The sequence below is a fragment of the Hemitrygon akajei genome, unplaced genomic scaffold, assembly GCF_048418815.1.
Source record: "Hemitrygon akajei unplaced genomic scaffold, sHemAka1.3 Scf000041, whole genome shotgun sequence".
Taxonomy (NCBI): domain Eukaryota; kingdom Metazoa; phylum Chordata; class Chondrichthyes; order Myliobatiformes; family Dasyatidae; genus Hemitrygon; species Hemitrygon akajei.
This window is the reverse complement of record NW_027331927.1, coordinates 820467-833025: the sequence shown is the minus strand read 5'-3', so window position 1 is coordinate 833025 and position 12559 is coordinate 820467. Positions and strand designations below refer to the sequence as shown.

General features: G+C 41.6%; 1 protein-coding gene across 3 annotated transcripts in view; it reads right to left on the bottom strand.

The window, feature by feature from the left end:
- Positions 1-2452: 2452 nt before the first annotated feature.
- LOC140720353 (NACHT, LRR and PYD domains-containing protein 12-like) overlaps positions 2453-12559 on the bottom strand; it is a 44606-nt gene continuing 34499 nt past the window's right edge. For all 3 annotated transcript variants that reach the window (XM_073035215.1, XM_073035214.1, XM_073035216.1), the window contains 3 exons: positions 3678-3848; positions 3355-3522; positions 2453-3189 (listed from right to left, as the gene is read on the bottom strand). In XM_073035215.1, the coding sequence (XP_072891316.1) occupies positions 3087-3189; positions 3355-3522; positions 3678-3848 (442 nt within the window). In that variant the 3' untranslated portion in view covers positions 2453-3086. The remainder of the gene's footprint in view (positions 3190-3354; positions 3523-3677; positions 3849-12559) is intronic.

The window sequence follows — 12559 nt, the reverse complement described above, 5'->3', positions numbered from 1 at the left end:
TTCAGGGATTGGGGTATTTGTGGACGTCCCTCATTCAGGGATTGGGGAATTTGTGGACGTTCCCTCATTCAGGGATTGCGGAATTTGTGGACGTTCCCTCATTCAGGGATTGGGGAATTTGTGGACGTTCCCTCATTCAGGGATTGGGGAATTTGTGGACGTTCCCTCATTCAGGGATTGGGGAATTTGTGGACGTTCCCTCATTCAGGGGTTGCGGAATTTATGCACGTTCCCTAATAAAGAGGTGGGGGAATTTGTGGATGTTCCCTAATTCAGTGTTTGGGGTATTTGTGGACGTCCCCTAATTCAGAAATTTGTGGTATTTGCGGATTTTTCCTAATTCAGGGGTTGGCGTATTTGTGGATGTCCCCTAATTTTTGAAGGTTGGGGTATTTGTGGACTTTCCCTGATTTTGAAGGTTGGGGTATTTGTGGACGTCCCCTAATGGAGGGGTTGGGGTATTTGCGGACGTCCCCTGTTTGAGTGATGGATCTTTCTGGGTGCTCATTTTTTAAGGGCGGGGGAACTTGTGATGCTCCCGTACTTAACGGGAGGGGGTGTCTTTTCTGAAGCTCCCAAGGCGAAGGGTTATCAATTCTGAGTTGCCTCCATCTGGGACGTGAACGTCAGCACTCCCTGATCTGCCAGGGAAATTCGGACGCTCCATAACTCACAGGAAATTGGGGGCACTCCCTCGCTATCAGGGTGATGACAGGACATAAATCTTTTACAATCCCCCTCACTCTTTCCCCCCTCTTCCCACTCCCCTCCACTCTTATCCCCCCAGGCTGAGGGGCGCTACGGCGGGGCGACTGGTACAAGACGAAGGAGATCCTGCTGAAGGGGGCGGACTGGATGCTCGGGGAGGTGAAGACGTCCGGGCTGAGGGGTCGGGGAGGGGCCGGGTTTCCAACCGGCATGAAGTGGGTCTTCATGAACAAGCCTTCAGATGGGAGGTGAGGAGGGAGCTTCGCTCTGTGTCTGACCCCGGGAGTGTGTGATAGGACGGTGTGGAGGGAGCTTCACTCTGTGTCTGACCACGGGAGTGTGTGATGGGTCGGTGCGGAGGGAGATTCACTCTGTGACTGATCCCAGGAGTGTGCGATGGGACGGTGTGGAGGGAGATTCACTCTGTGTCTGACCACGGGAGTGTGTGATGGGACGGTGTGGAGGGAGATTCACTCTGTGTCTGCCCCCGGGAATGTGTGATGGGACGGTGTGGAGGGAGATTCACTCTGTGTCTGACCCCGGGAGTGTGTGATGGGACGGTGTGGAGGGAGATTCACTCTGTGTCTGACCCCGGGAGTGTGTGATGGGACGGTGTGCAGGGAAATTCACTCTGTGTCTGACCCCGGGATGGTGTGATGGGACGGTGTGGAGGGAGATTCACTCTGTGTCTGACCCCGGGAGTGTGTGATGGGACGGTGTGGAGGGAGATTCACTCTGTGTCTGACCACGGGAGTGTGTGATGGGACGGTGTGGAGGGAGATTCACTCTGTGTCTGACCCCGGGAGTGTGTGATGGGACGGTGTGGAGGGAGATTCACTCTGTGTCTGACCCCGGGAGTGTGTGATGGGACGGTGTGGAGGGAGATTCACTCTGTGTCTGACCCCGGGAGTGTGTGATGGGACGGTGCGGAGGGAGATTCACTCTGTGTCTGACCCCGGGAGTGTGTGATGGGACGGTGTGGAGGGAGATTCACTCTGTTTCTGACCACGGGAGTGTGCGATGGGACGGTGCGGAGGGAGATTCACACTGTGTCTGACTCCGGGAGTGTGTGATGGGACAGTGTGGAGGGAGCTTCACACCGTGTCTGACCCCGGGAGTGTGTGATGGGACAGGGTGGAGGGAGATTCACTCTGTGTCTGACCCCGGGAGAGGGTGATGGGACAGTGTGGAGTGAGATTCACACTGTGTCTGACCCCAGGAGAGGGCGATGGGACAGTGTGGAGGGAGATTCACACCGTGTCTGAGCCCGGGAGTGTGTGATGGGACAGGGTGGAGGGAGATTCACTCTGTGTCTGACCCCGGGAGTGTGTGATGGGACAGGGTGGAGGGAGATTCACTCTGTGTCTGACCCCAGGAGTGTATGATGGGACAGTGTGGAGGGAGCTTCACACCGTGTCTGACCACGGGAGTGTGTGATGGGACGGTGTGGAGAGACTTCACTCTGCCTTTAACACTGGTATTTCATCCCCCATCTGTCTCGTACTTGGGACTTCATGGACACACCTCTATTATAGTCGATTTTATCTGATGCGGGGCAGTTAGACAGGATGTGGGTTGGGTGGAGATGAGATCCTGGACACCCAGACTCTGCCAGTCCGATCTCCCTCAGCCTGGAGCTGAGACGCTACTGTGTCAGTGTGAGGAGCTCCGACCCACTGTTGCAGTGCACAGGGTGCGGGGGGCAGCAGAAACCTCAAATAAAACTCGAGTCCGGCACCAAGACAGGAAGTTACAGTGGTTTATTGATTTCATCATGACAAATGTAAATTAAACAATGTGTGAGCTGCTGACGTGCGGGAATAAATAAGCTGCTCCCGACTCACTCACAGTCACACACAATTAACTGACCGGCGACAAGGAGTGACCGGTTGAATAATCAGTCCCGTGTCTCACCGTCACTCTGCATCGGGGAACCGATGATTATAAAATCACACTTCAGGGCCGTGTCCGGGATCGCTGCAGAACCAGGGTCACTGCCGAGGGATTTGTCAATTTAACATCATTATATCGGCCAGGCTGCCAAATGCACCGTCCTCAGCAAAGGGAGCAAAAGGATTCTCACCTTGGATTATCCCACCCCGGGACACCGCTGTCCCAGACTGAGCCCTGGACCCCGGACTCTTCTGGTCTTTGTACTTCCTGGGGCAGTCTCGAACCCACACAGGTGGCAGCTAGACAACAGGCGGAAATAGGTCACTGCGGGACGGCTTCCGATGTCACCGAGCTCGATACTGGAGCCGGTTCCGTTAAAACCATTGGGAATTAAATCCGGCGCACGGCCATTAAAGGTAATGGCGGGCATTAAAGGGGAGGGCGGAGAATCGGGCAAAATGCCACAATCCCACAGACAGGGATGTTCACACATTCAGATGTTCACAGATCACTCTCAGTCCGGGTCTGACTCCCTGCAGACATCTCAGTTCCTTACCCCCGATGTCACTGAACTGATTCGACCCCAGGCTGAAACAGATGGGAGAATAAAAATGAAATAAATAGATTACACAACCGTGTCAGTAACAGAGGACTAGGGTTAATGTTTCTAACAACTCTCACAGAAAAATATCACCAGAAAACCCGTAGATCTGCTGATATTTTATCACATTGAACATTAACACAAACACTCACCAGATCCACTCCAGACTTAGGAGGGTCAGTATGAGGCGGCAGAGAGCGGGGACAGATCGGTCTGTGAGCGAGTTTAATCCCAGGTTCAGCACCGTCAGTGATGGGTTTGTACTGAGAGCAGAGACGAGATCCTCGGCACCAGAATCTGTGAGACCGACCTTGTCAAGCCTGGAGATGAGAGAGAGTGAGGTTGAAGGACACAGAGAGACAGGAGACGGTACAAATCCCCACTGTTTATCAGTAACACAATTACTGATCACATTAATGTTCAGTGTCAGACACCCAGTGACTGTAAACACAATCTCCCACAGTCTGGTACTTACCACAGTTTCTGTATTTTACACTCCGGGTTCCTCAGAGCCGCAGACACCAGTTTCACTCCTGAATCTCCCAGTTTATTATCACTCAGGTTCAGCTCCGTCAGTGATGGGTTTGCACTGAGAGCAGAGGCGAGATCCTCAGCACCAGAATCTGTGAGACTGACACGGGTCAGCCTGGAGATGAGAGAGAGTGAGGGTGATGAACACAGAGAGAGACAGGAGAAGGTACAAATCCCCAGTGTTTATCAGTTACACCATTACTGATTTTTTTTTCTTCAGCACGACTGTGCAAGTCAGCCAGTGAGAACAGCAGAAAGAGATTAAAAGGAAGACAGATTTACAGAGCCAGCGTCAGAGGAGCGGGAGACAGAGTAGGAAGGCTTTGGCTCAATGGGGCTTCAGCGATAAAGGGTCGAGGCGAGGTAGATTATCTGTTTACAATACAGACAGAGAGTATGTGTGTGAGGCTGGTTTTCTGTGCTCGGTGTCAGATGTGGGAGATCCTGGAGACTCCCAGCCTCCTGGATGGCAACATCTGCACCCGGCGTGTCGAGGTGCAGCTCCTTAGGGACCGAGTTAGGGAACTGGAGATGCAGCTCGATGACCTTCGTCTGGTCAGGGAGAGCGAGGAGGTGATAGAGAGGAGTTACAGGCAGGTGGTCACACCGGAGCCACGGGAGACTGAAGAAATGGGTCACAGTCAGGTGAGTGAAGGGCATGAAGCAGGTACTAGAGAGTACCCCTGTGGCTGTACCCCTTGACAATAAGTATTCCTGTTTGAGTACTGCTGGAGGGGGGGACGGCCTCCCTGGGGGAAGAGGATGGCAGCAGTGATAGGGGACTCTATAGTTAGGGGTTCAGACAGGTGATTCTGTGAACGCAGGAAGGAAACTCGGATGGTAGTTTGCCTCATAGGTGCCAGAGTCTGGGATGTTTCAGATCGCGTCCAAGATATCCTGAAGTGGGAGGGAGAACAGCCAGAGGTCGTGGTACATATTGGTAAAGGAAAAGGGAAGAATTCCTGAAAACAGACTACAGGGTGTTAGGAAGTAAATTGAGAAGCAGGACCGTAAAGGTCGTAATCTTGGGAAGTGATAAATGTGGCAGTGAGAATGGAAATAGAATGAGGTGGAGGATAAATGCGTGGCTGAGGGATTGGAGCAGGAGGCAGGGATTCAGATCTCTGGATCAATGGGACCTCTTTTGGAGCAGGTGTTACCTGTACAAAAAGGACGGATTGCAATTGATTACCAGGGGGACAAATATTCCGGCAGGGAGGTTTGCTAAAGCTACTGGGGACAGTTAAACTAGAATTGCTGGGGGGTAGGAACGAACTGATGTGATGGAGGAAAGGGAGGTTGGCTCACTAATGGAGAAAATTTGGAGACAGTGCGAAAGGGAGGATAGACAGGTAATATAGAATGGACGCGCTCGGTCCAATGGTTTGAGATGTGTCTATTTTAATGTGATGAGTATTATGAACAAAGCAGGTGAGCTTAGAGCGTGGATCAGCTCTTGGAGCTATGATGTTGTGGCCATTACAGAGACTTGGAGGGTGCAGGGGCAGGAATGGCTACTTCAAGTGCCGGGTTTTAGATGTTTCGGGACGGACAGGGAAGGAAGCAAAAGAGGTGGGGACCTGGCACTGTTGATCAGAGATAGTGTCACAGCTACAGAAAAGGAGGACGTCATGGAGGGGTTGTCTATGGAGTCTCTGTGGGTGGAAGTTAGGAACAGGAAGGGGATCAATAACTCTACTGGGTGTTTTGTATAGACCACCCAACAGTAACAGGGGCATCGAGGAGCAGATAGGGAGACAGATTCTGGAAAGCAGTAATAATAACAGGGTTGTTGAAGTGTGAGATTTTAATCTCCCAAATATTGATTGACATCTCCCTAGAGTGAGGGATTTAGATGGGGTGGAGTTTGTTAGGTCTGTTCAGGAAGGCTTCCTGACACAATATGTAGATAAGCCTACAGGAAGAGAGGCTGTACTTGATCTAGAATTGGGAAATGAACCTGGTCAGGTGTCAGATCTCTCATAGGGAGAGCATTTTGGAGATAGTGATCACAAATCTATCTCTTTTACCATAGCATTGGAGAGGGATAGGATCAGTCAAGATAGGGAAACCTTTAATTGGAGTAAGGGGAACTATGAGGCTATCAGGTTGGAACTTGCAAGCATAATTTGGAAACAGATGTTCTCAGGGAAATGTACCAAAGAAATGTAGAAAATGTTCAGGGGATATTTGCGTGGGGTTCTGAGTCGGTACATTCCAATGAGACATGGAAAGGATGGTCGTGTAAAAGACCCATGGTGCACAAAGGCTGTTGTAAGTCTAGTCGAGAAAAGAAGGGCTTACGAAAAGTTCAAAAAACTAGGTAATGATATGAATCTGGAGGATTATAAGGCAAGCAGGAAGAAGCTTAAGAATGAAATTAGGAGAGCTAGAAGGGGACACGAGAAGGCCTTAGCGGACAGGATTAAGAAAAACCCCAAGGCATTCTGCAAGTACGCGAAGAGTAAAAGGATAAGATGTGAGAGAATAGGACCAATCAAGTGTGACAATGCGAAACTGCGTATGGAACCGGAGGAAATAGTGGAGGTATTTAAAGAATCATTTGCTTCAGTATTCATGACGGAAACGGATCTTGGCGATTGTAGGGGTGACTTGCAGTGGACTGAAAAGCTTGAGAATGTAGATATTAAGAAAGAGGATGTGCTGCAGCTTTTAGAAGGCATCAAGTTGGATAAGTCACCAGGACATGGCGGGATGTACACCAGGCTACTGTTGGAAGCGAGGTTGGAGATTGCTGAGCCTCTGGCAATGATCTTTGCATCATCAATGAGGATGGGAGAGGATGCGGAGGATTGGAGGTTTGTGGATGTTGTTCCCTTATTCAAGAAAAGGAGTAGGGATAGCCCAGGAAATTATAGGCTAGTGGGTCTTACTTCAGTGGTTGGTAAGTTGATGGAGAAGATCCTGAGAGGCAGGATTTATGGGATGGTCTCAAGATGGCGCTTATGGAGTAAACCACTTTTAGGCTTTGCTCCAAACCTTTTACATCTTTTTAACCTACAAACACCCCTTAAAGGATCTTCTTATACTTATTCTAAAGGGTTCTAAACATACATAATTTTTCTTTTTAACTATTTGAATTATTCTTAACTTGCTGAAATGTCTAGAGCTAAAGAATTGAAACAGATGAAAGAACCGATAACTTTAGAAACAATTGTGAAGCTTATAGAAGACAAATTTGAAGAACTGGAGAGAAAAATAACCGTAAAGTTTTTTCAGTTTGATGAGCGTTTAAAGTTGTTCGAAGAAAAACTCCAAACACTTACACTGGAATCACAAAAACAACAAGCAAGTATTTTGGCTCTTGAAGAAACCGCTCGCAAGAAAGATCGTATAATTGAAACTTTACAAGTTGAGCAAACTTCGACTTCTCAACAGATGGATCGTTATAAATTTAAAATTACTGATTTGGAAAATCGCTCTTGAAGACAAAATCTTCGGTTAATTGGGATTCCGGAAAAATTTGAGAGCGGTGATCTTACCGTTTTCTTCTCTAAATTTCTAATGGATGTCTTTGGTCCAGAGGTACTGGACTCTCCTCCGATAATCGACCGTGTCTCCTGTTTTCGGTCTGATTCAAGTTTGAAACCACGACATGTAATTCTCCGGATTCATTACCCTCATACCAAAGAGCGTCTGATTCGGGCGGCCCGGAAAAAGGGTATGATCAGTTTTCAAGAGTTTAAATTTCGCATTCTGGAAGATTATAGCCCTGAAGTCTTAAGGGCAAGAATGGCTTTTAGATCGGTTATGTCAAAAATTTACCAGAAAGGCTGCAAGCAAGCACTGCTATTTCAAGCACACTTGAGAGTCACTCTTAATGATGGAACTTTTCGGCTGTTTAAATCTCCAGCGGATGCTCAAAGTTTTTTTGGAACAATGACATTCTATTGGGTTGACTAATGTAATAATTAGTCTATAGATTTGGATCTTTTACAGAAGGATGTTTGTTTGTTTTTTGGGTATGGCTTACATGTATTTTTTATATACGGTTAAATCTCTTTTTTCTTGGCTTATTTTGACTTTATTATTTTTCCATATTATTAATCTATTAGCTTTGAAAATAACTTATTAGGGTTTTTTTTGTTTTTCTTTTTAAGCTGGTATATGCTTTTTTGTATTTTTAATGTTGAAATATTAAGATTTTTAAAAAAAATAAAATGTTGTTTCTTCTTCCCGACAGACTTTAGTGCTTGGAACATCATATCCGTTTTGATGTGCTTGAAAGTTTTAAACTCTCATTTAAAATACCAATCCAGTATTAGTCATTTATGGGTTTTATCGTTTTAATTTTTTTTAACCCTTTTGTTTATATACATTTATAATACTAATTTTATATTTTAACTTTTGTTACACCAACCCTCTCTTATAATGTGGGTTGTTTGTATGTTTTTTAACTTTGTTTTGTCTGAGTTGCCGTCTTGTGACATGGAGTAATTTTAGTGGTAGATTGCCTGCTTGCCTCTTTTTGGCTTTTTTCCTGGGGTTTTGAGGGAGAAGGGAGGGGAATTTTTCATTTTTTTTCCTTTTGCTTGCTTTTTGCTTAGTTTTATTTCATGGGCTTATATGAAACTACAAAAATGGTCGCAGTGCCGTGACTTCCGGTTTCTCCTTGAACTTACTTCCTTCTTCCGGCTTCATGAGTTCACTTTTTTTTTTAAACTTATGTGTTAACTGTAATAAATATTGTCAATATGGATAGGACTATTAATTTTGTTTCTTGGAATGCTAATGGTTTAATTCATCCGATCAAACGAAAAAAAACATTCAAAGTATTCCATAGAATGAATGCCAATGTTATTTTTGTGCAAAAGACTCATGTAAGGAAGGTGGATAGTCAACGTTTGTTTAGGTTTTGGAAGGGCCAACAGCATCACTCAAATTCGCAAGCCAAAGTAAGAGGTGTTTCCATCTTTATAGATTCATCAATTTCTTTTATACATCATGAAACAATTTCAGATCCGCAAGGTAGATTTTTGCTTATTACTGCTCTACTTTTTAATCAAAAAGTTGTTTTAGTTAATGTTTATGCTCCAAATACTGATTGTCCTGAATTTTTTAAATGTTTATTTACATCCTTTCCTAATTTGATTCAATATAGATTGATAATGGGTGGGGATTGTAACTGTTGTTTAAACCCTTTGGATAGATCCAAGCCCACCCAAACTCTTCCGAATAAATCGGCTTCTCTCATTAACTCTTTTATAATTGATTCAGCTATTTGTGAAATTTTGCGTTTTCTACACCCTAATGACAAAGAGTTCTCATACTTTTCCCATGTTTATCATAATTACTCAAGAATTGATTACTTTTTCATTGATCACCATTTACTTACAGATGTGATTGATTGTAAATATGACTCTATTACCATATCTGATCATGCACCTCTGAAGTTATCTATTAAGATAACGGATTCATATATTAATGCTAAAGTTTGGAGGTTCAATCCTGTTTTATTGCAGATTTCTGACTTTGTTAACTTTATTAAACAGCAAATTGATTTGTTTTTCTCAACAAATTCTACAGCAGAGATCTCTAGTGGAATCTTATGGGATACTCTTAAAGCATACATTCCTGGACAGATTATTTCATATTCTGCTGGAGTTAGGAAACGAACTAATTCTAAAATATTAACATTAGTTGATAAAATCGAAGCAATTGATAAGATTTATTCAATGACCCCCAGCAAAGAACTTTATAAAGAAAGAGTGGAACTTCAAATGGAGCATAGCTTATTACTATCCTCCTCGATTGAAAGTCAGTTAATTAAATCAAAAACCCAATTCTATATTTATGGAGATAAGTCTGGTAAATTACTAGCTAACCAACTGAAAATTGTTTCGGATAAACGACAGATTACTAGGATTCGTAAACAAGATGGTACTTTGATGACCGATCACAAAGAGATAAATAAAGCCTTTCAAGAGTTTTATAATTCCGTATATCAATCAGAATTTACTAAGGGCTCTTCTATAATAAATGAATTTTTAAGGAAATTGAATATTCCAAAAGTAACTGTTGAGGACAGTGTATTTTTAGATAAACCTATTACGGAGTCTGAACTAGAAAAGGCTATTTTTTCAATGAATTCGGGTAAAGCTTCTGGTCCAGATGGCGTCTCTGCAGAATTTTTAAAATCTTTTTCTTCCATACTTTCTCCTTGGCTTTGTAAAATTTTTAAAGATGCATTAAGTATAGGCAAATTACCACAATCTTTTTCTGAAGCTTCTATTTCTTTAATTCTTAAAGAAGATAAAGACCCTACTGAATGTGCATCCTATCGGCCTATATCCTTGTTGAATATGGATTTTAAGATTTTAGTAAAATTTTGGCTATTAGATTAAAAATATATATTACCTCGAATTATTTATGAAGATCAGACTGGATTTATTAAAAATCGCTATTCATCTTTTAACATTAGAAAATTAATTAATATTATTTATACCTCTTCATCTAAAATACCAGAATGTGTCATTTCTTTAGATGCCGAAAAAGCATTTGATAAGAGTCGAATGGCCATATTTATTTAATACAATGCAACATTTTAATATTAGTTCAAAATTTATATCATGGATTAAATTAATATACCATAAATCCTTAGCTTCGGTTTTTACCAATAATCAAAGATCCCTTTTTTTCAGCTATTTCGTGGTACAAGGCAAGGTTGTCCTTTAAGTCCTTTACTATTTGACATTGCTTTTGGCTATAGCTATTCGTGAATCACCCAATATTCTGGGTATTACCCGTGGGGAGACGACATATAAGGTATCATTATATGCGGATGATTTGTTATTATATATATCTGACCCTGAAAGATCTCTTCCTGCTATTTCTTCTTTGCTCGCTCAATTTAGTAACTTTTCTGGTTATAAATTGAATTTTAATAAGAGTGAACTATTTCCATTAAATATGCATGTTCCAATTTATAAACATTTACCATATAAAATTGTTACAGATTATTTTACTTATTTAGGTATTAAAATTACTAAAAAACATAAAGATTTATTTAAATTTAATTTTCTACCTTTAATTGACCAAATTAAGCAACTTGCTATTAGGTGGTCTCCACTATCTTTGTCATTGGTAGGCAGAGTTAATGCTATTAAGATGATGATACTCCCTAAATTTTTATATTTATTTCAAGCATTACCAATTTTTATTCCTAAATCTTTTTTTGATACTGTTGACTCTAAAATATCTTCTTATTTGTGGCAGAACAAAAATCCTAGACTAGGCAAAAAATATTTACAGAAGCCTAAGAAGGAGGGCGGCTTGGCTCTACCAAACTTAAGATTTTACTATTGGGCAGTTAATATACGGCATTTAATACTCTGGACACAAGAATCGACGATAGCTGCTTGCCCACAATGGGTAAATTTGGAATGTAAATCTGTGCAAGATTTTTCACTGATTTCAATCTTAGGATCTTTACTTCCTTTTTCTTTATTCAAAATGAATAAACATATAACTAATCCCATAGTCAAATATACATTACGAATTTGGTTTCAATTTCGTAAATTTTTTGGCTTGAATAAGTTTATGCTGTCATGTCCTATAATATCTAACTACTTCTTTCGGCCTTCATCTATAGATCTAGCTTTTCTTTTATGGAAAACAAAAGGTATAACATGTTTTCGTGATCTGTTTTTGGATGATAACATTATGTCCTTTGAACAGCTATCTAATAAATATAATTTACCTAAAACCCATTTTTTTAGATATTTGCAAGTCAGAAATTTCTTGTATAATGAATTAAAGTCTTTTTCAAAAGAATGTCCATTGGACATTACAGAAATAATTTTAGCCCTCAATCCTTGTCAAAAGGGTTTAGTAGCTATCATTTATAATATGATTATGAGTGTACAGCCAGATGTATCAGAAAAAATTAAGAACGAATGGCAAGAAGAATTGCATTGTCCTATATCCACTGAGCAATGGGAAAAAATTCTATCATTGGTAAATTCGTCCTCTATTTGTGCTAAACATGCCCTAATACAATTTAAGGTTGTACATAGAGCTCACATGTCAAAAGATAAACTTGCTCGATTTTATTCTCATGTTAATTCAACCTGTGACAGATGTCATTCTGATGTTGCTTCATTGACTCATATGTTCTGGTCTTGTCCTTGTTTACAAAATTATTGGAAAGATATTTTTAATATTATTTCAAGAGTTTTAAATATCAATTTCCAACCGCATCCTTTTACTGCAATTTTCGGTTTACCAATGATAGATAATAATCGTCTATCTGCTTCATCTCAACGAATGATTGCATTTGTTACATTAATGGCTAGAAGATCTATTTTACTGAATTGGAAAGAAATTAACCCTCCAACTGTATTTCAGTGGTTTTCTCAAACTATCTCTTGTTTGAGTTTAGAAAAAATTAGAAGCGTGGTTTTTGATTCTTCAGTTAAATTTGAAGAAACTTGGAGACCATTTATTCAACATTTTCATATGAGTTAAATGGTCTTATCCTAAACCTTACTTTTATTATCCTTAATTATTTGGATGGAGGTTCGGAGATATTGGCACTACTGTATGTATTTAACATTATATAATGGCCCATGTTGGTTAGTTTTTTTTCCCTCTTTTTTTTGGGTTTTTATTTTCTCTTTTTCGGTTTCTTTTACATAAATACTATGAGTTTTGGAGGCCTTATATATTGATTATTATATATCTGTGTCTATTTAAACTATTAATTATGTACTCTCAAACGCTTTGTATTCATATTTCATCTATGTTTTTCTTAAAATTAATAAAAAGATTTAAAAAGAAAGAAAGAATTTATGAACATCTGGAGAG